The sequence below is a fragment of the Parastagonospora nodorum genome (assembly GCF_000146915.1).
Source record: "Parastagonospora nodorum SN15 chromosome Unknown scaffold_27, whole genome shotgun sequence".
Classification (NCBI taxonomy): domain Eukaryota; kingdom Fungi; phylum Ascomycota; class Dothideomycetes; order Pleosporales; family Phaeosphaeriaceae; genus Parastagonospora; species Parastagonospora nodorum.
This window is the reverse complement of record NW_001884575.1, coordinates 26427-51516: the sequence shown is the minus strand read 5'-3', so window position 1 is coordinate 51516 and position 25090 is coordinate 26427. Positions and strand designations below refer to the sequence as shown.

Genomic DNA, 25090 nt, shown 5'->3' with positions numbered 1-25090 from the left:
TGCGAGAGTCGTATGAAGAAGTATCATGTCCACCCAGCATGTACATAGAATGAAATTTCGGGCAGCCCGAAGTCTCACGCTCGGGGCAACTGGGAGAGTCGTATGAGGGAGAGTCGTATGAAGAAGTATCATGTCTACCCAGCATGTACGTGGAATTTCGGGCAGCCTGAAGTCTCACGCTTGGGGCAAACGCGAGTCGTATGAAGAAGTATTATATCTACCTAGCATGTAAGTTACGTAGATGACGAAATTTCGGGCAGCCCGAAGTCTCACGCTCGGGGCAACTGCGAGTCCACAAGCCCTTCTGAAGTCGATCAGACTGCAGCCACGATCCTGCAAACAGTTGTGCCGTGCTGCTGCACTTCCAAATCTGATTTGTCTTGCAGCTCAAGAGAAAGCATTTGACACAATAGCCAGTTGGATTGTGTTCAGACACGCTTTGTGAATAGCTGCAATAGCTAGAACAGCCTGCCCTAATGTGCCTAAATCGAGTCGATTGCGCCCTCACGATGCCACAAAAAGCATCCCATCACTGACATCATGGAACTGCTCGAATTCCGTCATTGCACCATTTTCGATCGGTGCAATTCTCTTCCTCTGCTACCCAGGTAAGATGCAGTAATGGGGAGTTGCTTGCATGTCCTTTCTATCGTTATGCAAAATTCCGAACTGCTCGACATCTATTTTCTCCCATGACGTAGTATTTCAGAGCTTTCAGATTGTCTTCATCGATTAAGAAGTACCGTTTCAGAGCCGTTCGGTAGCTTTAAGCCACCTGAATTCCTTTTTCTATGCATGCACGATTTTCGAGCTGCTCAATCTTCTTCGAGAATCTTGTTGACATATTTTCATGTAGTTGAGGCTCTCGAAAGTTGCAACGTCGGCATCTAGCGCGATGCATCAGGTTATATCTACCTAGGTAGCTTGCGCATAAGATGAAAAGAGCGTTCTGTTTGAACCATGCCTACAACTCAGTAGATTCTAGATACAGGTCTTTCATATACTGCCCGCTGCATGTACGAAGTTTTCGACAACATTTGAACGTCATGTAATCGTAATTGTAGTGTCTGGCATGTGCGCCAACGTCCGTGCTTCCTCGAAGCGATGAGCCGTTGATATTGCAAATTGGGACGTCCTGTCGTCGCCTGAGCGGAACCCATCGCTGAACATCCCCCTTCCATACACCTACGCGCTCATAAATGCCCAGCTTTTTGTCGAACATCTGAAGAGTGATACCAATGTACGTGATTACCGACTTGATCACATCCGAATTAAGATGACGGACTAGGGCTATCCCATACAGTTCGATGTCCTTGTAGCTTTCTTCTGCTAGGTCAAAAGGTGCCTCCAGTATGGTCAACGTAACATGTTCTGGCCATGAAGCATGTCGCATGTCCTGGACGTGTAGCACATTTTGCCCATCTAGAGCGTGTTCTCGACAGATGAATTTAATGAGCTTCCCCTCTAACACGATCTTGCCGGAAGTGACTGCGCCGTTTTCATCACGGCCCCGAGGTGTGCAGCTAGCATGCAGAAGGCGACAAATGACATCCGAAAGCATGCCGGATGCATTGTGGCCCAGTTTCATATGTCTGCCGTTCTGGGTGTCGAGTGAAGCCCATGACCACGTGGGTGCTCGGTATGGTTGAATGCGCCCTGCGCCTGCTAGCATGGCTGACGGAAGACCCACTGGACGTGACCAGAAGCCCCACAACAGCTGATCGATCAAACGTGTCCTCCACAAGCCAGCCAAATAATCGCCTGCTCCAAAATTCTGCATATGTGAAACGATGCCAGAAAGTGCGGGGAGGAAATCTGAACTATGCGTCAATGCCTTTTGAAGATATGCTTTCCTGAGGTCAGACCAGCAGAAGCTTGATTCTGGTCTGTGGAAGATGGTCTTCGGTCCCACTTGTGAGAAAGACTGACCACATTCGCAAAAGCTGCAACGCGTGCACTCCCAAAACATTTCATAGCGACGGAAATCGACCAATCTACGAGAGAGAGCGCGTTCTTCAAGTGCCCAACCACGTGAGTCAAGAGGACCTAGCTCTTGATGAGAGGCATATTCGGAGCGTACGTGTATAGTTGATAAACTCCCATCATCGTTTCGCATGGTCGCCACAGGTAATGCTGGATTGTGACATGGTGAGGAAATGAAACCCTCGCTACTATCACTAGCGGATGATGCAGCTACCACCAGATGTGCGTTGCTATAGACTGTAGCCATGCGACCCGACTCGCTGTCCCAGTCATTCGCGTCATCCTGGACGATACACAGCGAGTCTATCCTATGTTGATCATGACAATTATTAGGTATGTTTCATAACCACGTAGATTCAGGACACGTACCACACGAACTGAACATGAAGATTCCTCGCAATGCTGATCACTTCGAGGAAGCTTTTGGGCAATATGCCAACGTCAAAGCCTTCTATGTGATGATGCAAATTTGATTTTGTTGTCACGGCGGGTGCAGGGCCTTTCTCACCCCAGCAGTGACTGAAAGCAATATAGCGCGCGCTTTCCCCCCGGGAGATATACAATCGAATGGGGTCTTGCAATGAAGTACCAACGTCCAATACTCTAGTTGGCAGCTGCGCTCCGGAGATACCACAGTTATGATTTGCTGTACAATCGGCTAGCCATCTGGATAGGATCGGGAGCCATTCCATAGAGCATCGTTCCGGGGTATTGCGACCGACTGAAACTACTGGCAACAAACAGGCTGGTGTGTTTACCAGTGTCAATAGATGTATTCCCGGCATTGAAGGAGGTTTGCCCTTCGAACGAGAGACGCTATCAAGATATTTGACAAGAATTATACCCTGTCTGTCGCAAACTTTATAGATGAAGTGCTGAAACTGTTCCGGGTATAATTTCCTGGCACCGAGCAATATAATAGCACAAGATAAACAACCAGCCTTGGCCGCATCCTCCAAGTCATGGACCGAGGAGGATGTGTGAGTCTTCACTGTAGGCTCATGCTGCACCTTACAGTACAACGAAGCCGAGCCCGTGTCGAATTGCGGGAGATGCGTTCCTGACGGAGCAGTTTCGGATATTCTCCCCACTTCCATCTGGCTAGGAAGTCGGGCGAAACGATAGAGTACTGCAATGTGCAGTTCGGGATATGAAAAAGATAGTGGAATTTGCTTGTGCTAAGAACAAAAGAAGGAAAGTCGCGAGCCGGCCTGATTGGGACGAGCGAAGAGCGTTCTGCGTTAACAGGGCAATCTCTTTGTAACACGGCTGAGAGATGGAGAGACGCTCCTCTACCAAGACGTGAGCTGGGGACTGGTGAGCGTATATGTGCGTGCTGACGGACGACTCAGCCTCCACACAAAACATCCTTGTCACTTAGGCCATGGAGGTAGCGCTGCATGTGTAATCAGGCAAATACTATGAAGCGCACCTATTGTGAACAGTCAGGCAGATACCATTTGACCAGGTCCGTCGATATTGCACTTTGCGCATCCCCGGATTTGCAGCGCCCACGTCCACGTCGCCGGCGCCCATGACGTATCTGCGTGGTGGCTATTTCGCATGACCAAAAGAGTCGCTCTGGAAATGCTCATCCGCCCAGCGGCGAGTTGCGAGTTGAAAAGCCATGATGGATTCTCAGTGTATAAGCCCCCATCGACTCGTTTCTCGTGCACGGTGGACGTCCAAGCACCCCCAACGAGGCAGTGCCACCCGACCCGCCCGCCAAGCGCCCCGACGTCGATTCGTTTCGTCACTCCCTACCAACGTCAACCTCACCTCACACCACCACCACCGGCGTCACGATGCGCGCCTTACCCCCCTTTCTCGCGCTCCTCGCGCTTGCGGCCGCCGACGACCTCGTAACCACAATGGGCGCATCAAAGTGCAGCTGTTCGCCGCGCCGGCGTTCGTCTCGGAAGTGTCGGTCGACGCGTATCACGACCAGTGTTTGAGTCTGGACAACAATTTGTACGCTGGCCGAAGGGTGTTGGGATGGGCATGGGCACGGGAGGCTAATGTGGAGACAGGATCGATGGACGGGTGCAGAGCCTGCTTGTGGGCGGACACGATGTCGCTACGGTGCTGCGGAGAGACGATTATTGGAACTGCCGGTTCTTTGAGTACGTTTAGCGCAGGGATGGGGACAGGGAGGACTGCGAGGACATGTGCTAATGTGGGATAGCAATTACGACTGCATCGAGACGGACGACTGCCTGACGATTCCGCGACGGAGCGAATAATCTGGCGAGCAAGGGCTGGGGCACGAGAATAAAGAGTCTGAAGTGCAAAAACTTTGAAACCTGAGTGGGGAGAAAAGGAGAAGAGGAGAAGGGATTGACATGCATTGCGCTTGGAGTTTGGCGTTCCCATTCAGGCGTTCAGCGTTCAGCGTCCAGCGTCGTATACCCGCAGAGCGCATACACATCACAGGTCGGACGGCGGGACATGACACGGGTTATCGAAGTGCTCGATGCCTTCTTGTTTCGCACCAGGATTAGCATCATCTAGATTCTGTATAATCATAACTTCATCAACATCGTCTCCTGGGTATCACTTATCACTTGACGCCACGCTATGCAACCACGCACCCCTCATAAATCAATAAGATCCGGCTCTCCATCCCCAACCCCCCTCAGCAGCACAATCATGTTCCCGTTCCCTGTCGCCTCCCCAATCTTCTCACTAAACTTTAGCAGCCTTCCCCCCTCGACATGGAAGACGCGCAACTTTTCCTCCTCCCCTCCCCCGCGATTGTTCACGTTCTGTACCTGCAGCGCCTTGGCCGCGACGTCCAAGACCCTGCCCACCGTCCACTCTTTATTGTAGAAGAACTTGCCCGTCGGGTACTTGGCCTTGGTGGTATCCGCGCTGGCCTCGACATGCAAATACACGCGCTTCTCCGCGGGCACACTCGCCTCGCCCTTGGCCGCGCGCTTGAGCGCATTGATTTCCGCCTGCGCATTCGTCGCCGCCGTCTTACTTCCGCCCAGGCCCAGAAATCCCCCGGATTTCTTCGGCGCCCGCCGCTTGTCGTCTTCCTTGCGCTTGTTCTCCGCCCACAGCTTGAGTTTCTGCAGCGCGCTCATGCGCGCGCCTGCAGCTGCGGCGCCGCGCCGAGGCACGTTTTTGCAGTCGTGGTCTTCGGGCATGCGGTGCTTGAGGCAGTAGCTGCGGTTGCAGGCGGCGCATTGGTTGGCGGGCATGCGCGACGTGTTGATGAGCGTCTTGCATGCGTTTTCGAAACATTGCTGGTCGTGCGTGTAGAGGGAGGGTTTGGGCGGTATTGTGGACGAGGAGGCGCTTTGGGCGGCGCGTTGGCGCGCCCACAAGCCGGCTTGGGGGCATTTGTGCGCGTGTTCGGTGCGGTGGTCGAGGCAGTATGTTCTGAGGGTGTTAGTCTGATAGAGAGAGGTGGTGGTGGGGGGACTGGGATACACACCCCCGACAGCTTTCGCAGCGGAATGGGAGAAAGTCGAGGACGTGGCAGTACTCCATTTGGCAGTGTGCGCCCACGGCTTCCACGTCGCCGCCCTTCATTTCGGTGAAGCTTTCTGACGCCATGGTTGTGGCGCAAGGCTTCAGATGTTATATCGACTGAGGAAGAAGCTGACAGATCTCACAACAGAGGGAAAGACAGAAGGGAAAGAGGCCGAGAAACCGCAAGAAGCGTCGAGAATGCGGCGTGCTTCGGTGCTGAGGCAAGCACGCGCTGACAAAGTGCCATGCGACGGCATGTGGCACGCCCACGCGATATGCAGGGCAAAGCGCGCTAGTCTGATGGCGGTGCATGCCGAATTATCCGCCACACTTTAACAACGTACAACATGCACATCGATATCATGCTGCATGTGTCATGATATGGCCGAGTACAGCCTGAAACTTGTTTCGTCCTAACCGGCCATCTAGCAAACTGTGGATGCTTCCCACAAACTCAGCACTCGACATCACGAAGCAGCCTCTCACGTACCTTGCACAACTCGCGTATGGTTATTACTTTCTTTAAGAGTCGAACTCGTCTTGCTAATGATCGATAGCCTCCCTCTGCAATCACACCCAATTTTCGCCTTCATCCAAGTCGAACACAGGGTTCCAAACTCGGCCCCCTTTCTAGGCACATGTTCAAGCAACAACAAACTCGTTCTATGTAGTTTCCCAAACCTCATCGTATGACCGAGTTGTAAACAGAGAGATTGCGTCACTGCACCCATGATTTACGTCCACGTTCACCAACCATAGATTCCACAACGCGAATAACATATCTCATTTCAATCAATCTACCACACTAATCTATCCCCCACCCGGTGCTAGGAGGTTATCGTACAGCCGAATTCAATCATGATAATAAATTTGCGGATAACCATTGGACCAATCGTCGTAGAACTCGGTCCAATCGTAATCGCGCTTCTTGACGAGTGTTCCATCTTCCATGTCGAATATGGCAACCCAATGCTGTTCGCCCAAGTCCACAGACGTCTCATGTCCTATCTGGTACGCATTACCACTTGTCCAGCCTCTGCCGTTCATCCAACCTCTCGGCTTCTTCGTGAACTGATGCATTTGACCTGCATGATGACATGTTCCATCGCTCTGCATCGTGCCACACAGTCTGGGGCCGCACCATACCTGATATATTAACTGGAGATAGCGTTGGTCTTTGTCCATCTTTCGTATCTCCATTTCCTGGAAGGCGAAGTCCGCATAAGCGGGGAGTTGATTGAAGACCCGAAGGAAAGGAGGAACGTTAGGACACGCTGCTGCCCACGTATCCCAGGTGTCGAAGAGGGTTATGCCGTACTTGTTAAAGCATATATCAGGTTCAGGACAGCCTGTATCAGGGTACAGAGTGCGAACCATCTGCTGGAAGTGCTCCCACACTATCTTGGGAAAGGACCATGTTCGTAGTTCATTCTTGCCATGTTCCAAGTACTCTGCAGTAAAACATCTCAGATACTTGCCAATCCAGGGCTTTCCTTTTTTGTTGACGGCTTCAAGTTCTTTTTGGTGCTCCTCTTTGGTCTTGGGGGCCAAGGTCTGCTGTTCTTCGACCATCTCCATGTAAGCCTTCGTATTACAGATGATTTCGTGGACAGCTTCGTTGAAGCCATGAACCTTTTTCATCGCATCGATGACTTCTTGGGCGTCGGGCGAGACGTTAATACGAGCAAAAGGATGCTCTACAAGGCTTTCGGGGAATGACATGATGATCGTGTTCCAGTATTAGAGAACAGAGCTATTTCCAAAGTAGTAATACGCTTGTTGTTGAAGGTTTCCAAGGCTGTTCAGTAAGTCTTTATAGTTATAATCGCGAAATACATCGTGGGAATCTCCGGAATATATACTGCAACGCCTATGACACGGCATGAAGATATGACTGCAGTAATCACCTGAGTCCTAGATTCATGAATACTGCTGTTGGGTTGGTCACACCAAAAGTGCGGAGTGCATAGACGGAGCTGAGTCCTAGTTGTCGTCGTTGTAAAACCATGATGTAATAGCGTCGCGCTCGAAGCACGTGGATTGACTGAATCACAAGTGTCGTTCGTAGTCATTGCGGCGCAATGCAGTCTTCGAACAATAAAATCAAGACTGAAACCTCTGTGTAGTTTGAAGCACGGCTTCTGCCACGACATGCATTGCAGATACTGTGAGATCGTTACACTACTTACAGTCTTTTCCCCACAGCAAGACTCAGTCTGCTAAAAAGAGGCAGAAGTGGTCAGACACGTGCAGGCAGGAAGTCTTACGGCAGAAACGAGTAACTACGGAAAGAAAGGAATAGCACAGGATCCGAGTAAAAGTGCAGCTAGTAGCCACTGCTCCAGGAGTATGACCTTCTTGAACCATACAAAAGGGCTCACATACATCAGTTATGTTTAGAGTCGAAACACAGTCAATCAATGTCCACACAGTCCAGCTTCACACATCTTGCAGCTATCGAACGATCCTCATACCTAAAAACCGCAGAATAGATCCTGCGATACCAACACGGCGGAAACTCGAGAGCTCCAGATTATCTCCAGTCTCACATGGCCGGAAGCCACAGTGAACACAGTCATTCAAGAGTTGCTCAATCTCACATGTGCAGTCGCATCGTCTACAACACTCTCCAGAAGCGACGCCCTTTCCAGACATGTTAACAACACCTGGCAAGCTCTCATGGAGCGTGTTGTCGTAAGTACTCCGTCTTCGCAGCAGGCAGCGCTGGTAGACTTCGTTCGCACCCTACAGCAGCAGAAAATCATAGACCTAGCAACAGGCGATCATTTGCGCTTCGATCCACACTACAATGAGACACTCTGGACGGATGTACCCCTGTTCGGCATCAACGTTGCAAATTACTGGAACTGTGGTATGCAATTCTTCACACAAACCCCAATGTCTTCACAGAACACAACTCACCGTTTGCAGACCCCGACGCGGAGATTCAATATATCAACAAAGTCGCCTTACTCGCCCAGCTAACCTCTTCTCCCGCAAACTTTCCCCTGCAGCCAGGGACTACCACAGGACCATTTGACTTCTCGCTCTACGCTCTTTGGGATTTCCGCGAGGCTTTTGAGAATACCGCTGAGCCGCGTGCGCACAACACCACTGTGCTACGCGCGGCGGCATTGTGGATGATCCACGCTGCGGATAGGCTGTGGGAGAATGTCCGGGCGAAGCGCGACTTTAGGCACAGGGCGAGTAATGGTAACCCTGCTAAAGAGGGCGACGCATCTCGCAAATCGAGGAAGAGGTGGGTTGGGTTCAATAAAGAGAGGTGGGATATCTGGATCAAGGGGTTGGAGAATGGGAAAGAGGTCGAGGATGAGGAGGTAAGAGGGTTGGTGGAGGAAGCGTTGGAGCAGGTAGAACTGATAGAGAGACAGGATTGGAGGGTGGAGAGGGACGAGATGTATGCTTGAATGGATGCTAGTCTGGATTATTCCAACTATGTGTCATCCAACAGGGCTGATGCATGGCGAAGCGCATGAGTTGCGGCATGCGAATGACAACGGCCGCGCGACGAAGTCCGGAACACATAAAGCCATGTAACATAGAGTGCAGTAGAGGGAACTGTCATGTCTGTGTTAAAAAGTCACAACTGATCCGTGCTCAGGTTGTCGTGCCGAGCCACTAGCCGATGACTGTGTGCCACATTCGTCATGCTTTTGGAAACGACGTCACCTATCTCTTCATATGACTAGACTGGAGGAGGTTGCGTCACGGCACCCGCGTTTTGCATTTGCGTTCACGAACTATACCTGTCGTATCGCAAATTACACAATTTACTTTCAAGACTATATCTATGCCTCAAACTATGCTTGAGAAGTGCTACCGCTCTGACTCCACGCTGGAACTATCTACGCTGGGAGTACCTACCACGGCTGGATCCGCTTCGTCCGGTATCGCATCCATCCACTCTTGGCTCCTAACATCAGGAAGCTCATTGAATTCGTGGAATTCCTGGTACCTTTCGCGGTCGTAGTGATCTTCGGGTTGCGACATTTGGCCGACGTAGACGGAGTTGCTGTAGTATGGCTCCCAAATCTCTAGCTGTACAAATGCACCTAATTCTGGCTCGTACCGGGAGTGAGCTGGACGATGGTTGTATCGGTAGGGATTACCGCTGTACCATCCTTTCTGGGGATCCCACTCTCTGGGTCTCTTTGTGAACTGGTGTGCGTGGCCCGGGTGTTTACATACGATTTCAGGTCCTCCATCTACTCTTGTGCCACACAATTTAGGGCCGCAGTGTACGTGGTAGATCGTTTGGACAAGCTGTCCGTGTCCGTTCACCATGTGCATCTCGCATTCTGAGCCCTGGCTGGTAGAAAAGGACTTGGCCTCTTTCCCGTGTATTATGAGAGAAGGAGGAAATGCATCTACTTGGCCTTTCACCCAACCATTCCATTTGCTGCCCGGTACTACGTTGCCGTTGTCGAAGCATTCATCGAGTTCAAAGTCCGGCCGCTGCCTAGTCACATCGCAGAACATCTTTTGGTAGTGCTGCCATACGATCGTAGGGAAAGACCACATTCGCAACTCATCCCTGCTATGCTTTCTATACTCTTGATAAAACATTTTTAGATAGTTGTTCATGAGGATCTTGATTTGTTTGTCGACGACCTTGAGTTTAGTTTCTATAGCCTTGCGCTTGTCATGGACGCTTGGGCTGTCACAAGCTGCTATGTCCGTGAAGTCATGAAACGTATCGTCCATGAATAAGTCACTCTCTTCTTTCTTGAAAGTTTCATAGCGACTCGCACATTTTTCTATCCCGTCCACAATCTCCTGGAAGCCAGGCAACTCGCGCATGGCTACGTCGACTTCGTCCGCGGTCGGCGCGGTGCCAGGTATAGCCAATGGGTGCGGGAGCTCTTCCAATAGAGACATAATGATCTTAAACTAGGGAAAAGGGGTTGCACGTGTCTGTAATAGCGATGGAGTTGTGTCGAAGTGGTGTTGGGGCGTGATTGATATCATTCTACGAGACATGTCGAAAGTATACATATTTATACTGTAATTACTATGAGTAGAACTTAGGTATGACTACTTCTATCTCAGAGTCATCTTTGCATGAGTGTTGCTGTTGAGTCCGACAGCTGTTTCTTGCGCCGTGCGCGAGGAGAAAGTCACATTGTGGTCATATGCTGCGTTATTTGATTCAACTCGGACTTCAAAGTTTCATTGCCATTAAAGCAGTGATGAAGGCTGAGTGAGAGCCACGCGCCACGCGCCACCTGCACTGGGTGTGATTTAGTACAATCTTCGAGCTTTAGACAAAGATCAACGGTGACATCAAACTGCGCAATTAGCTCGCAAAAGCGACATGTACAGGGTCTCCAAACGCCAAGTCGCATCCGGGATAGCGCAGTCGATCAGTCGCTATAAGCTCTGATAAGCTAAGTCTAATTATTATGCATAAATTGAACACTTTGATGCTAATTTGTAGCCTTTGTTCCTCTAAGAAGGTAGATACGCGATAGTTCAACACGTTAATAGATACTGATAACAGCTAGATTGCTCCAGGATGCAACTTCGCATTTGGAGACCCTGTAAGTAAGGTTCGGGTTTCGGGCTGCCTGAAATTTGTTGATAGTATGGTTCGAATTTCGGGCTGCCTAGAATCTGTTGATAGTATAGTTCGAATTTCGTGCAGCCCGAAATTTGTTGATAGTATAGTCCGAATTTCGGGCTGCCTGAAATTTGTCAATAGGTTAGGTCTTACACACCTGTGGCTCAGAATTTCGGGCTGCCCGAAATTTGTTGATAGGTGGGGTCTTACACTCCTGTGGCTCAGAATTTCGGGCTGCCCGAAATTTGTTGATAGGTTGGGTCTTACGTTCCTGAGGGTCAGAATTTGGGCAATCCAGCCTATCAACAAATTTCGGGCTGCCCGAAATCCGCAAACCTATCATAGTTATAGAGATAATCCTAAGAAGCATATGTAAATCTCCCTGCAACGAAGAGTTCATCATCGCAGAAGTGACTCATACGTCGATATGCTGCTGCCTCGTTCAGCTTTACGAATATGGCTGTATAAATCGTAGCATTCGCTAAAGTTGAATACTAGTAGCTGGTGCGGCTACACGTACCAATTCAATGAACTGTGGTCTAAGTGGGAAGTAAAACAGACTCGATGTGACCTTAGCTGAACTCCGCCCGGGCCAAGGGGTCAATGCTCTTTAACACTTAAATCCCTAGTCTTGTGTTCGTGAAATCAAGTTTGCGAACGTGCAGCATGGCGAGATACTGCAGCTGCGATGGAAATTGGATCGCGACACAGGCTATACCTGATTAAGCATGGCGCGCGAGTGCTAGCGTGAAAACACATTCGCGTGGTAGCCTTTCTTCCTCCTGCCACCCCAGACAAGTACAAATTGAGAATCTGTGATGGAGGAAAACAGCGATGGTATTCTGGAAGGCGTCTTCGGTAAGGTCAGCCGATGTTTCTACATACTGAATGGGTGCTGATCCGGCTTTGCTTAGCCGTCGAAAAACCGGCCTTCGTGTCGTCGGCAGATGTGTTGCAGAAGCTGCAATCAACCTTCGCGACTTCAAAAATATTTGCGCCACTCTCAAATAGCCAGCGCAAGCGACCCAGCAAGGGTGATGATCAAGTCTTCAAAATGGGCCATGGCGGCACATTAGACCCACTGGCCGCCGGAATTCTGATTGTCGGAGTTGGAAGAGCCACGAAGCATCTTCAAAGCTACCTGGCTTGTAGCAAGACGTACGAAACGGTAGTGCTGTTTGGTGCAAGTACCGACTCCTATGACTGCACTGGTGCAATAGGTCAAAGAGGCCCTTACAAACACGTGACGAAAGAATTGGTTGAAGAGCGACTTGCGCAGTTCCACGGGACAATCATGCAGGTCCCGCCGGTGTACTCGGCGCTGAAGATCAACGGCATCAAAGCGTGCGAGTATGCGCGCGAGGGCAAAGCGCTTCCGCGAGAGCTCGAAAGTCGAGAAATGACTGTAGATGAATGCACTCTATTGGAATGGTTTGGAGGTGGGCAACACAGCTTCAACGTTCTGGGTGATGAGGAGCTTGTGCAAGCGCCTGCTGCTCGTATACGGCTTAAAGTGTGCTCTGGGTTTTACGTCCGAAGCTTCGCACACGATCTCGGCATTGCATGTGGGACGAGATCGCACATGGCGGCGTTGCTCAGAACGAGACAGGCAAATTTTAGCATCGGAAGGTTGACAGAATCTCGGGATCTTGTGACTGCACTCACCTATGCCGATCTTGATGCAGGCGAAGACGTCTGGGGGCCGAAGCTGCGTCCTCAGCTGGAGGCATGGGTTGTGGCGAACCCAAAGTCGACTGGGCACATTAATGGCAGAGATGGTGATGCCAAACGAAGGTTCATGGAAGAGAAGGAGCTCAGACCCAAGCAGAGATTTCGAGGTGAGTGGGTGGCAGACACAAAGAAAGAGAGGATTAAGCAACAAGGCGGGAAGTACAAGGGCAAATGGGGCCGGAAGACAGCGAATGCCAGCACGACAGCAGTCGATACGAGCGCCGATGTTCATGCTCAGAATGTGTCCAAGGCAGCTTCATTACCGGCTGAAGTATGATGGCGTCTCGTGACATGCTATCATGGCGTATACAACCAGGGCTTCTCGCCGCCCGTCGTCGCCCATGTCCTCACCACCTTCCGATTATGGACCACGTACACAACTTCTTGTACAATTGCAAAGATCATTCCGACGGCCACCATGACAATCTGAATCCTCAAACCTTTGCTGTAGAATGGAACGTCGTCGCCACGATAGTACTGTGTACCTACCATCAGCCCGGAGATTGCGCTCATAACCCACATCGCGATGCTGATGCTTCGCTCTCCTGCTTCCTTGCAATTCAGCTGCACCCACGAGTTGTGCACCGGATGATAGCCGATTGCAAACGCATTGACCGCTGTCCAAAGGCCCCATCGAGACCACTTCCCTACCGAAGGATGCACCGAGCGCGCAATGATCAGGACCGTCAGATAGCAAATATGAGCTATGATCACAGCTAGCCCACGCTTGTTTGTTTTGTCGGATAGCCAGCCGAAGAAGAAGACAATCCCAAGGGCAAAGAAGCCACCGACGGATGCTAGCGCATTAGCCTCAATTCGATCGAACCCTAATGCCATAATGATAGTTGGCGTGTATGTGGTGAGCGACGACCATGTCGAGAAGACGGCGAACGTGGAGACAAAATGCGGCCAGCGACGATAGTGCTTGACGGTTTTCCACACGAGTGAAAGCGGAATATGGAGACCTTGCGATCCGGGCTTTCGGTTAGGGTCGTCCAGGAGTAAACGTTGCTGGAGGGCATCATGATCACCTTCTTTGAAACGAATCAAGCCAGGCGATAGGAGCGGACGTGGCTGGTCAGGGCTCCCAGGAAGGAGGAAGAGCAATGCGACACCGACACATATCGTGAAAATTCCCTCCACTGAATGCGTCAATCATACGCGAAACTGGTTCGTCGTGTCTACACTTACACAGGAAGAGCCACTGCCATCCTCTCAATCCGCCTCGATCGCCCAACTTCAAGATACCGCTTGCAAGAAGCGGACTTATAGCATTGCCGCCAAACATGCCGAAGAAGAACACCGCAACTCGCTTCGCCAGCTCGCGCTTCGTATACCATGTCGAGAGGGTGTAAATGCCGCCTGGGATGTATCCAGCCTCACACAGCCCGAGGAACATGCGCGAAACCAGAAAGCCGGTCTTGTCCTTTACGAAGACTTGCAATGTAGCAACAAGGCCGAAGATGATCACTTGAGTGGACATCCAGATCCGTGGTCCGATGCGCTGGAGAATGATATTGGACGGGATCTCGAGAACAACGATACCAAGGAACATCAGTTGGTTGCCAAGGTTGATGGTGTTTTGGTTTACGCGTATGTTCTTCGCAAAGCCGTCGGTGAGCGCGCTGGCCAAGTTCATGCGGTCCAGTTGGAAAACGAGTAATCCAAGGAAGAGCAATGGAAGGACCGTGGTATCAACCCTACACCCATCAGCCATAGTTCCAAGCAGATTGACATAACTCACTTCCTGCGAGCTCGAAGCGCAGCGACATTGCTCACGTGATGAGAGGCATCGCTGCAGGCGGTCTCGCTCTGAGTACCTGCCTCGACCACACCCTTCTCTTGTGGCGCTAAATCGTCGGAATCATGCACCATCTTGTCGGTAGCGAGTTTCGATCCATTACCGTGGGGCAAATGTAACGGTTATACAAAGTGCATCCAGCACAAGTCATAGTCAGATCGTTGGATTTCATCATTTCACGGCACATTTGCGACATCGTCGCCAATATTCGGCGCTCGCCATCGGCCCACATTGTGCCGGCTATCATGCCGATGGAACGTTAAGAACTGGAGTTCGACATGCCGTAAACCAATGTCCAAGAGGAGCGGCACGTGTTAAGCGAAGCCCCACGAGTCGTCGTAGGATTGTTTCATGGTGTTGAGTGCTTATCGACAGGGGCCCGCTCCTGATAAGACGCGATTACGCCATTTGCCCAGCGCATGTCGCAAACTTCGCGACACCACCTCTGGCATAGTCCACGAGGCTGCCACGAGTAACGCAGGGTCTCGGGATGCCGATGGAGCTGTGCCGTCGAGTTGGATTCGTCTTCGATCAGCTCATTTAGTTTAGTCGCTTGTACATTGCGTTCTCCTCGAGCGCACAATCGCAACTCAACTTCTCCAGCCACGTCTGTGGACTCTTTATACTTCTACCAACATGAGCGCAAAACGCGTCGCAATTATTGGGTTGGGCCCGGGTGGCGCCATCACAATTGACGCGCTGGCGCAAGAGAAAGCATTCGACACTATTCGCGTGTTCGAGCGGAGAGAAGCTCCGGGCGGTTGTTGGTACGTACCTATACCCCCGCCCTCAATCCGCAACCATCATCAGATGATGTTGTGTAAGTCACAAACAAAAAAATATCTGACAACGCAACAGGCTCGAAGATAGGAATCCACCGCCCAATCTTGACGCTTCAAAGTTTGCAGCGCTTGCTACACGTGATGCGGATCTCCCGATCTCTGTACCAGCGCGACTACCAGCAAAATCAGCTTCGTTAAGAATACAAAGATATGCCGAATCATCGGTCTACCCATACCTGGAAACAAACGTTGACAGCAGGACAATGTCATACTCACAAGAGTCGATTCCAGGGGGTGCTAGCCCATTGTCGATATCAAAGCATGGAGAGGACACCCCCTTTCGCCACCATTCTATCGTGCGCAAGTGGGTCGAGTCACTTGTTCACCGAAACGGCTATGACAACTTTGTATCCTACAACACTACGGTGGAGTTGGCTGAAAAGGTCGGCAGCGAGTGGCGAGTAGTTTTGAGAAAACCAAGTGCAACGTCTGGAGAAGACGAGTGGTGGGAAGAACGATTTGACGCAGTTGTTGTCGCAAGCGGACACTTCAACGTGCCATTTATCCCACATATCGACGGCCTCGCCGATCTTGAAAGAGCTCGACCAGGCAGCGTAAAGCACAGCAAAATGTTTCGCGGGAGGAATGCTTACCGAGGGAAGAGGGTGGTTGTGGTGGGTGCGTCCGTCTCAGGAGCAGATATTGCATACGATCTTATCGGCGTGGCTCGCGGTCCAGTCTACGCCGTTGTGCTAGGCCACAAAGCCAATGGATACTTTGGGGACGTAGCATTCCAGCATCCTGGAATAGCCAAGAAGCCATCGATATCGCATGTTGCGACGACCAATGGCGAGCGAACAGTACATTTTGTCGACGGCACGTCAGTCCGCGATGTCGACGAGATCATCTTTGGCACTGGATATTCGTGGTCACTGCCATTTTTGCCACACGTCAAAGTCCGCAACAATCGCGTTCCGGGACTTTACCAACACGTCATATACCAGGACGACCCAACTCTTCTCTTCATAGGCGCAGTCGGTGCAGGTCTGACCTTCAAAGTTTTCGAGTGGCAAGCAGTACTAGCAGCGCGTATTTTGGCCGGCCGTGCGACACTTCCACCACTCGCGGAGCAGCAGCGATGGGAGAAGGACAGGATCGCGAAAAAGGGCGATGGGCCTGGTTTTACGCTGATCTTCCCCGACTTTGAAGAGTACTTCGAGACGGTGAGAAGATTGGCGGGCGAGCCGAAAGATGGCAAGGGACGAAGATTGCCGCCGTTCGACAAAAAGTGGTTTGAAGTTTTTATGGCGGGACATGAGAGAAGGAAGAAGTGGTGGAGGGAAGAGAACGAGAGAGCAAGGCTTAAAGAAGTCGAAGCTGCTAGACCACGGCTGTAGGCTTTCCATGGTGCTTAGATTGATTTGAGCGATTAGTTCTCTCTGTGCTGTTATAATTATGCTTCACTCCCCCTCATCAGCCTCATTCGCCCTGTTTGCCTAAGTCATTACATGTAGGTTGGTTCTTTGCGAACAGCAATCCTGCTCCAAAGCCGCGAGGCTATTGCGGCTGCACACGTTTGTGGACGAGCCAACCCTACTCTTTTGCGACTTTCTCGTTCTCAGCCGCCACAACCCCGCGCTCGTCTAAGCAACCCCACTACTGGTTGTCGGCAGCATCAGCTCGCTGGGCAAAGCCATCTTCTTTTCGGACCGACAAGCTCCCTTCCAGATACTACTGTGGCAATCGAAGATGCGATTGATCAACACGAAGACCGGTGCCCTCGAAGAATTCCTCGGCGAAGACATACCCGAATATGCCATTCTCTCCCACACCTGGGGCGAGGGCGAGGTTACTTATCAAGACTACCAGAAAGGCTTACACAAGACGAGGAAAGGGTACAGGAAGATCCAGAAAACATGTGATATCGCGGCTGAAGCAAAGATTGGCTATACTTGGGTAGACACATGTTGCATCGATAAGAAGAGCAGTGCGGAGTTGTCGGAGGCGATAAACTCCATGTATCGATGGTATGCGCAAAGCAAGATATGCTACGCGTTTCTTTCCGATCTTTCTGGAGATGCAGACATAACCACTGATCTTAAGTCGTGTAGATGGTAAGCATGTGAGAAGGTGCCCTATTGCAACATGTCGCACTGCTGATCTATACTCCCCTGTAGGTTCACTAGAGGCTGGACGCTGCAAGAGCTCATCGCGCCCGAGACAGTGCTCTTCTTCGATGCGAGGTGGAACAAGCGTGGCTACAAGACATCGATTGCAGCTGAGTTGTCTACAATCACAAAAATTGATGCTGCACTTCTTCGCAACCAAAGCTCACCATCCGACTTCTGCATTGCGCAAAGGTTGTCGTGGGCGGCCAAACGGAAAACCTCTCGCCTCGAAGATGCTGCCTACTGCTTGCTCGGACTCTTTGACCTCAATATGCCGTTGCTATATGGCGAAGGAGAGAAGGCATTTCGCCGCTTGCAGCTTGAGATTATCCGCTCCACCCCTGATCTCAGCATATTCGCCTGGACCTTACCAATTGATACCGTTAATTCAAGTGAAGATCCTGTGCTTTGCGGTATCTTGGCGAAGTCACCTGCTTGCTTCGAGGGTTGCTATAAATACTCATGCAGTGAGCAAGCTGGCTATAGCGAGTCATCTGTCACGAACTTGGGCATCAAAATTCGGGCCCACATCTTTGGCAGACGGCTGAACTCAACAGGCGCCTTGCGTTATGTTTTACCTCTCAACTGCACCGTCGACGGACGCCCTATACATGTACGCCTTCGCCAAGTTGGGTACGATAAGTATGTGCGCGTAGATCCGTCGAGGCTCTTTCAATACGATGAAGGTGCATTGCAGACGACTCGGCCTGCCGAGCATCACCTTCTTTCTAACCGTGGGGAAAGAAAGAAATGTCAAGCGAATCGAAATTTCTTCCGTTCAAACGAAGACACGTCATCAAAGTTGCCGCTCAACCAACAGCACTTCCATGGAGCCCATGGCCAGCGGACCGCTATGATATGGAAGATCAATTGTTTTTCATCACGGGAGACTCTGCGCAGGACTTTAGCATGATTGACATTACCTTCTTGATCCAATCGCCTCTGATCACGACATCAGAATACAAATGGGTCCGGTGCAAGTTTATTGCAGTCGGGTGGTCAGCCGGCAGCTTGAGTAACGCACAGTTTGGGGGTCGTTGAAGAAGACAAGTACGCTGCAAAGATCCGCGCACTTCAGCCTCAGATCACGGATTGGAGTCGCAACTCAGAGCTCCTGGCCTACTACTTGAACAGATACAAAGTTCCAAAGGCCAAGGCTGTGCGTTTTCCCTTATCACACCTTGGCTATGTCGCGCATGTCACGTTTGCGGCAATACCCGACGATAGTCCTAGTATATGCCAAAGTAACATGTGGACCATCTCGTTCTCATGTGTTCTCTGGCCGATGAACAATGAGCCATATCCAGACGAAGAGCAATGGAACACGACTGGAGCACAATAGAACAGCTGCGATTTGGTTTTATGCGTACGCACCACACAAAACAACAGATCGAGCAATTTCGAACATCAGACACTAGAGGGCGTGTTTCCGTTGCCGAATGTTCGTACCTAGGAACCATATAACCCCGATGTTGATCCCTGTTCAACGGTCTAAACCTTCTGCGTCTTATAAAAACCTACAATGCGTCAGTAATCAGATATTTACGTGTGTAAAAAGGGCAGACCGTTGACTGTTTGCATCGCGCGACAGGGATATTGCGGTACGCGGTCAAACTGTCAAGGGTAGACACCCAGTTGCGCATGTGTGAGCTCGTAACAACTCCATTTTAAATTACGGGAGGGAGGAAGCCATGCCTCATCAGGTTAGCCTTGACGCGTTCTTACCCTCTTGTCAGCACTACGCCACAGTTTTCCACCTATCGTACTTTTCCCTCGTGTTGTAATGGAAGTTTTTCCAAAGATAGCAACTGTTTGGACCGTGGTCCTTGAATTGTGGTTGGTGTCAAGTTGTAATCTCACCGCAAAGTTACTTCGCTTGCTTTGAAGGGATGTCTCGGCTGCCAATCTCGGCGCAATATGACGTGCACGACCCGATCGGCTCCATGCTCAAAGGCTATTTACGACAAATTGGCCGATGCGACAATCAACATTCATCGTATAAGAATTCGACGTATCTTCTAAGTCAATGTACCTATATCATTGAACGTCCGCTCTTCACGCTGCTGAACTACTCTCAATAATTAATTACCAATCAAATACTCACGTCGCAATGGTTTCTTTCACCACACTCGCTCTTTTGGCAACCTCAGCCATCGCCGGCCCTGTGGTCCGCGATATTGCGATCCCCAAAAACTGGCACTGGAAAGTCGAGAACTGTGAAGCTGGTTGCGGTCGACGAGGCTGCTACTACTACTTCAATGTCACCGTGCCGTCCGTCGAGAATGGCCCTGCGGGTGTGAAGGCCTTGTGCAATGTCTATGAGCAGGGCTATGAGAATAGTTTCACAGTTCCTTCGACATACACAGACTGCCGTCTGCTCGAGGGCGTCAACAACGGTGTCGCGGCTAGGCCATCGCTGAGGACGTCCGATGGCAACGGGTCTCCCAAGGAGATTGAAGTCAGCTTCTTGTATGCCGGTTACGGCGATCGGTGAGTTAAACCTCTTTTGCCTCGTGATTAAGACCGAAGGCTAACGTGATATGACAGACCTGCCTACAACTTCTCAGGCTCCCACAAGGTCACGTACAATCAGTTTGTATCGCCACCACTTAACTTCACTATAACCCCGAAGAAAGTGTTCGGCGTTGCATGAATGGGGCAAGGACCTGCAGCAGCATGACCTCTGCTAAATTTTGTAATGGCCTAGAGTTGGTTGTAATTTTCCCATGATTGTTTCTGGTCACCTGCCCTACAAAAAGTTTAATATCATAATTAATGAGCAACGCCGGTATAGGCTGCGGAGACGTCAAAAAATACCTTACAAAGACGATCATTACCTACATGTATGCGACTTCAGCTTGCGATTAATTGCAACCCGTTACGAGATCAGCAACAGGATCCTGAGCTACAATTAAGCCGTGCCAAAGATTGACTTTGGGGTGAGCAGATCCCAGTTCACTTAGGCATTGGGCTTCTAGACTCGTTCGAGTTCCTGTACCATGAGGCTCTTCTGAAACATTCTCGCAGGAGGTTCTGCGATGAATGATCACCTTAGGCTATTCACGCCCATAAAGGCCGGTTGTGATGTATAAGTCGACTTCCTGAGTAGACATTATCGAGACTTACAACGACTCGAGTAAGTAGGCTTTTGATCTTCTTACGTTAAGATATCCGTATTGGGGTTTAATACTACTTCTGATGTACGAAGATGTACTAGTTGAGCAAAAGAAATCGAAATACAAGGACATCATTTGGACCGAAACAAGCTCCTCCATCGCGTGTTCTTGACAAACTTCTCCTCTTTCCTCACTTCTTTAGTTGCTACTGGTGGCGAAGGCGTTGGGGTCCATCTTGATGGAATTATCGGTTGTGAAGATGTCAAGAGCTAGAAGACACTATATGAGAATATTACAGTGATTCTGCACGAAATTTGATTGCAATAGCTACGATAAGTCGAATCAGATGAATGACGGCTTTAAGTAAGCTATAGCCTTGCTGTGGCTGCGAATGTAGTACCGACTAGCTGGATCGCTCCGGTGTATGCATACGCGAAAGGTTGAGACAAACGCCGAATTCACAATCATTCGAATTCCTAGTGTTCAATCTAGGGAAAGCCGTAGAGCCGAGTGCTTTGAAATGCTGCATTCTTGGCTTGCATCACCAAGCGCTACGGCCAGTTGGCGTGTGGTTTATTCTTCATCGGTGCCCAGTGCAGCGGGTCAACTCTAGCTTGTGATCAGCATGCTTTCTGATATAGGAAGCACCTTACTTGGAGTCAAAGGCCCTTCATCCGTCACGACGTTCCCACAACTTTATATCAACGACGAGTAAATGCACGCTTGAAAAGGTCGATGCGCGCTGACGATGGGTTTTCAATCAATCAGAATTTTATGCATCTAATCCGCACATTGGTTACGTGCCCTCTTTTCAGTACATGCAAAGCATGTCCAGCAATGTTTACCCACACTTTGCGCCCAAATCTGGATCACTGCACTTGACGCCAAGTGCAAACCTGGTACACCTGTATGCACGCCTGTAGGCGGGAAGACTCGCAGCTAACACAAGATAGCACCACGCTATATTCATGCTGACTGAATCTACAGGTCGACATCACGATCAGATCTTATCGTCAGCAGCGACTGGTGGGAACGGGAGGAACCGTGCGACCCACTACTCTGCTGGGCATGACAGCGTCTTAGAATATCGCCTTGCATCACAGCTTTACCCCGCAAGGTGCTTAGTCGATGCCCCCAACTCACATTGACTAAGTAGTAAATGGAAAGGTGCTAACAAAGGCTAGACCAATCTTTGATCGACTCGACTACGCATTAAGTGCTTATTGTTCGCTTCTTAAAAATATGCACTTGCGTTACCGAAGTTGGATCTAGTCTATATAATGAGCTTGAGAGTTTCGGATACCAAAAGTTATGTTGAGCTGACATCTTGTTGTCGCATGGTAAGAATCCACTGCCTATCGTCTGTGCAAATATTCTTCCTTGGGATACCAGACTTGCGCTTGAACCATTCTCTGCTGGTAATATCTTCGCTTTCAAGCCATGTCGTCTTCAAGATAGTGTGTTCCTTGGACCTGACACCAAAAAGCCTCGACGTGCTAGCTGAAGTCCCTCGTTGATCTTAAATGAACCATTTATATGAGGGTCGTTGAGTAATACCTTTCTAGCCGTTCAAAGTGCAACGATGTTCGAAACTGCATCTCATAACAATGGAAAGATCCTTCTCGAAGCGGTCGACTGCCTGGTGGAGCTAAGTAGCGTACCTTAGCGCGCTCCTTCGCTCCTGTAGAGAGCATAGCCCGATTATTGTCAGGCGTGAGTCTACACCCACCACGCCGTTCATCCAAAAAGTTTTCAACAATCAATGAACATTGATAATGCAGTATAGAATTGTATGTATTGTACAGGCCTGCCGCGCGGCCTTACAATTATGACCAATAGACGGTAGTCCCTCTGATGGATGATGTTTGCTATTTGATCTCGACCCTCTCTGACAGTTTGGAACGACGCGCTTGTCTGTTAATCATGATTAAATGTTCAACTCAAGTTCAGTCTTGTCTAGCACTGTATCGCCTTGAGGTCTTTGCACTCACCGGAGTTGATATGAAGCTTGGCTTGTATCTTTTGCACCATCTTCTAGAGACTCCGGACGTTGACACTAAGAGTTGTGGGCGGTCTATTGGATAGGATCTCATTTCAGAGGTGCCCTGAAGCTCAGCTGAGGCCCGCCTTGATAGCGAAAGCTCACAGCTGGCGGGTAACACTGCTCCGATTTGGCCTATTGCATGTCTTCGTGTGCGACCATGTGCGCTACCTGCACATGTTAGTCTCTATTAGGATCACACCCTTCATTACTTCTTACTGCGGCTGGAAAATTCTCGCGAGACATCCAAAAAAGCCCCTTTGCTTTTACATCCATAGCAGGATCCGCAATACCATCGAGGCTTCGACTCCTCAATGCTAACGAGTAGTCAAACGCCGAGAAGCAGACTAGGATAAGATCTTAGCGTCAACATGGCGTATGTTCGGAGGGCTAGAACTACGAACTTCAGATTTTGGCAGTGTCAAATTGTATAAAGTCGGTTGTCGACTGCACTGAAAAGGGAGCAAGCGATTCTGAACCTGCTACCGCCTTTCGAAGACACATTTCTTAGAGCTGTGTATTGCATTTCAAACATGATTATCCTCAACCCTTCAATGTATATACCTAGTGTAGGAGCTCTGTCCCTGCTTTTTTGCTATTGGACGAGATTCGGTTGTAATACTCTACTTCTCTATTTCGGTTACGTCATTAATCCCGAGGCTTAGACTAGTAAACCACTGTACACATTTGCTCCAAACCTTGCCTGAAGTGCCCTGTCTGCAGAGAAATACCGATTCGTTCTTGCAGCGACCCTGACATTGTTGTCAACAGGCGCATAATTGAAATATGAGCGCTCAATACTGTTCGTTCAGGTCATCATCTCGTTGATATGGTCTAGGTAGACATTGAATATCGTGTTTCCACTTGATAAAAATCATGTCTATATCGCCCTTGATGCCAACGCTTCCCGTCTTCCTGTACTCTGGAGGTCCAAATATGGCGCTTCTCCAAGACTACAAACGCGATCCCCTGCGCGAGGGTCGTTGTAATCGTAAGTCGCGCAATGCCACGTGCTCCGGTTGTCCCAAATCGCAAGATCATTTTTTCGCCACTTGAAGCGTACTTGCGCATCGTGGTTCTGAGTGAGCAAGTTGAATAGATAGCTGAGCAAAACGTCTGATTCGTCTTTCGTGACGCCGTTGATGCGCTTGGTAAAACCTTTGTTGACGTAGACGGACTTCCAGCCGGTTACAGCTGCTGCAATTTAGCCACTTTTGTCTTCTTGTTCATGTACGCGACTTACGATTTGTGCGCACGACTGGATGGACAGCTGTCAAGGCTTCTCCAAAGTTTAGCGGGTTGCCTCGAATGCCCTTTCGGATCGGGTTGCCAAGTCGCTCTGCCTCTTCCAGGAAGAACTTCGCGTCGTGCGTTGCAGTCAAGCCCTCCAAAAATTGCTGCATCGCTGGCGATAAGCGATCGTAAATTTCATAGCCTGACGCCCAAAGCGTGTCACCGCCTGTTGCGGGAAGCGTATGGATCTTGAGCATAGCATAATCTGAAGGCACAGGCTCAAAGGTTATGTCGGAATGCCATCCAGCTGAAGCAAATCGACTGACATCAGACAATTGATGAGTAAGTCCTCCGCCCTTCTTTTGCTTTTCACTGCTGATGACAGAGATTTGGTCGCCAAGCTCAGAGCCTTCCTCGGTCAATGGGTGGACATGGAGATCAGATGATTGAGGCTGAATAGGGTCAGTGGTTTTGAAGAGCAACCAAATTTGCACTTGGGACATACGCATCCTGCAAGCTGCGTTATCCGAAGCATGAGATCCTTCATCTGGTTTGGCGTGACGTTTTGATTTCGCAAGAAGACAACGCCCCGTTGCGAGACTATGAAATAGTTAGCGTTGCCCACATACATTACGGTGCAACTCGAATCATACCTGTAACGGCGAGATCTCTTATTGCCTCGTCGCTTCCACTCAGTAGATCGGTTACCTGGAGACCTTCGAACTCTGTCCCGATTATTGGTGTCACATCCAGGTGTTGGTACATATCCAGCGATCCAGAATACTGCAACGGCTTTGAATGTCTTGGTCGAGCACTCTCGTGGCCGCCAAGGATGTTTGGATGGCTACCGTCATGCTGCTCCTCTACGTGTACTCGCTTCAAAGAAGGCATTTTGGTGACAGGATGCGGTGTTGTTAGGTCGCGGTTTGAAACGGTTCACCAAAAAGAGGCGTTTTAACGTCGAACCCGCATGAGTGGTTGTAAGCTCCAGCAACCCGGAATCGATGATTTGGTAGCCGAGAGCATCTTATGGTTTGCCGGAACACGAGGTGGCAGTGGTGGCAGAGCGTTCCTGATGCATGTAAGCGAAGCACGTCATCGGCGGTATGCCTCGATACGAGACTAGTACGGACATTCATCGACATCTGCACGAGGGAAGTAATCAGATGTCAGG

The 25090-nt window shown here is 50.1% G+C and overlaps 11 protein-coding genes across 11 annotated transcripts; 5 read left to right on the top strand and 6 right to left on the bottom strand.

Moving 5' to 3' along the window:
- Window positions 1–964: 964 nt before the first annotated feature.
- On the bottom strand, window positions 965–2368 carry SNOG_13497 (hypothetical protein; the record flags this gene model as incomplete). Its single annotated transcript, XM_001803654.1, has 2 exons — window positions 965–2286; window positions 2353–2368. The coding sequence occupies 2 exons, from the start codon at window positions 2366–2368 to the stop codon at window positions 965–967; spliced, it is 1338 nt and encodes a 445-aa protein (XP_001803706.1).
- A 1420-nt stretch (window positions 2369–3788) lies between these two features.
- Window positions 3789–4226, top strand: SNOG_13496 (hypothetical protein; the record flags this gene model as incomplete). Its single annotated transcript, XM_001803653.1, has 3 exons — window positions 3789–3868; window positions 4014–4106; window positions 4169–4226. 3 exons carry the CDS (start codon window positions 3789–3791, stop codon window positions 4224–4226), a joined length of 231 nt encoding a protein of 76 aa, XP_001803705.1.
- Window positions 4227–4577: 351 nt separating this feature from the next.
- SNOG_13495 (hypothetical protein) lies at window positions 4578–5547 on the bottom strand (the record flags this gene model as incomplete). Its single annotated transcript, XM_001803652.1, has 2 exons — window positions 4578–5370; window positions 5426–5547. 2 exons carry the CDS (start codon window positions 5545–5547, stop codon window positions 4578–4580), a joined length of 915 nt encoding a protein of 304 aa, XP_001803704.1.
- A 768-nt stretch (window positions 5548–6315) lies between these two features.
- Window positions 6316–7185, bottom strand: SNOG_13494 (hypothetical protein; the record flags this gene model as incomplete). Its single annotated transcript, XM_001803651.1, has 1 exon — window positions 6316–7185. One exon carries the CDS (start codon window positions 7183–7185, stop codon window positions 6316–6318), a length of 870 nt encoding a protein of 289 aa, XP_001803703.1.
- A 957-nt stretch (window positions 7186–8142) lies between these two features.
- On the top strand, window positions 8143–8891 carry SNOG_13493 (hypothetical protein; the record flags this gene model as incomplete). Its single annotated transcript, XM_001803650.1, has 4 exons — window positions 8143–8157; window positions 8179–8335; window positions 8395–8801; window positions 8856–8891. The coding sequence occupies 4 exons, from the start codon at window positions 8143–8145 to the stop codon at window positions 8889–8891; spliced, it is 615 nt and encodes a 204-aa protein (XP_001803702.1).
- Window positions 8892–9161: 270 nt separating this feature from the next.
- Window positions 9162–10362, bottom strand: SNOG_13492 (hypothetical protein; the record flags this gene model as incomplete). The annotated part of the gene is made up of 2 exons (XM_001803649.1): window positions 9162–9224; window positions 9349–10362. The coding sequence occupies 2 exons, from the start codon at window positions 10360–10362 to the stop codon at window positions 9162–9164; spliced, it is 1077 nt and encodes a 358-aa protein (XP_001803701.1).
- Window positions 10363–12098: 1736 nt separating this feature from the next.
- On the top strand, window positions 12099–13052 carry SNOG_13491 (hypothetical protein; the record flags this gene model as incomplete). The annotated part of the gene is made up of 1 exon (XM_001803648.1): window positions 12099–13052. The coding sequence occupies one exon, from the start codon at window positions 12099–12101 to the stop codon at window positions 13050–13052; it is 954 nt and encodes a 317-aa protein (XP_001803700.1).
- Window positions 13053–13072: 20 nt separating this feature from the next.
- SNOG_13490 (hypothetical protein) lies at window positions 13073–14650 on the bottom strand (the record flags this gene model as incomplete). The annotated part of the gene is made up of 3 exons (XM_001803647.1): window positions 13073–13917; window positions 13967–14475; window positions 14520–14650. 3 exons carry the CDS (start codon window positions 14648–14650, stop codon window positions 13073–13075), a joined length of 1485 nt encoding a protein of 494 aa, XP_001803699.1.
- Window positions 14651–15212: 562 nt separating this feature from the next.
- SNOG_13489 (hypothetical protein) lies at window positions 15213–18868 on the top strand (the record flags this gene model as incomplete). Its single annotated transcript, XM_001803646.1, has 6 exons — window positions 15213–15396; window positions 15650–16751; window positions 17032–17385; window positions 17536–18159; window positions 18315–18524; window positions 18553–18868. 6 exons carry the CDS (start codon window positions 15213–15215, stop codon window positions 18866–18868), a joined length of 2790 nt encoding a protein of 929 aa, XP_001803698.1.
- Window positions 18869–19636: 768 nt separating this feature from the next.
- SNOG_13486 (hypothetical protein) lies at window positions 19637–20334 on the top strand (the record flags this gene model as incomplete). Its single annotated transcript, XM_001803645.1, has 2 exons — window positions 19637–20016; window positions 20074–20334. The coding sequence occupies 2 exons, from the start codon at window positions 19637–19639 to the stop codon at window positions 20177–20179; spliced, it is 486 nt and encodes a 161-aa protein (XP_001803697.1). The 3' UTR covers window positions 20180–20334.
- A 3229-nt stretch (window positions 20335–23563) lies between these two features.
- On the bottom strand, window positions 23564–24547 carry SNOG_13485 (hypothetical protein; the record flags this gene model as incomplete). The annotated part of the gene is made up of 3 exons (XM_001803644.1): window positions 23564–23880; window positions 23927–24368; window positions 24422–24547. The coding sequence occupies 3 exons, from the start codon at window positions 24545–24547 to the stop codon at window positions 23564–23566; spliced, it is 885 nt and encodes a 294-aa protein (XP_001803696.1).
- Window positions 24548–25090: the final 543 nt, after the last annotated feature.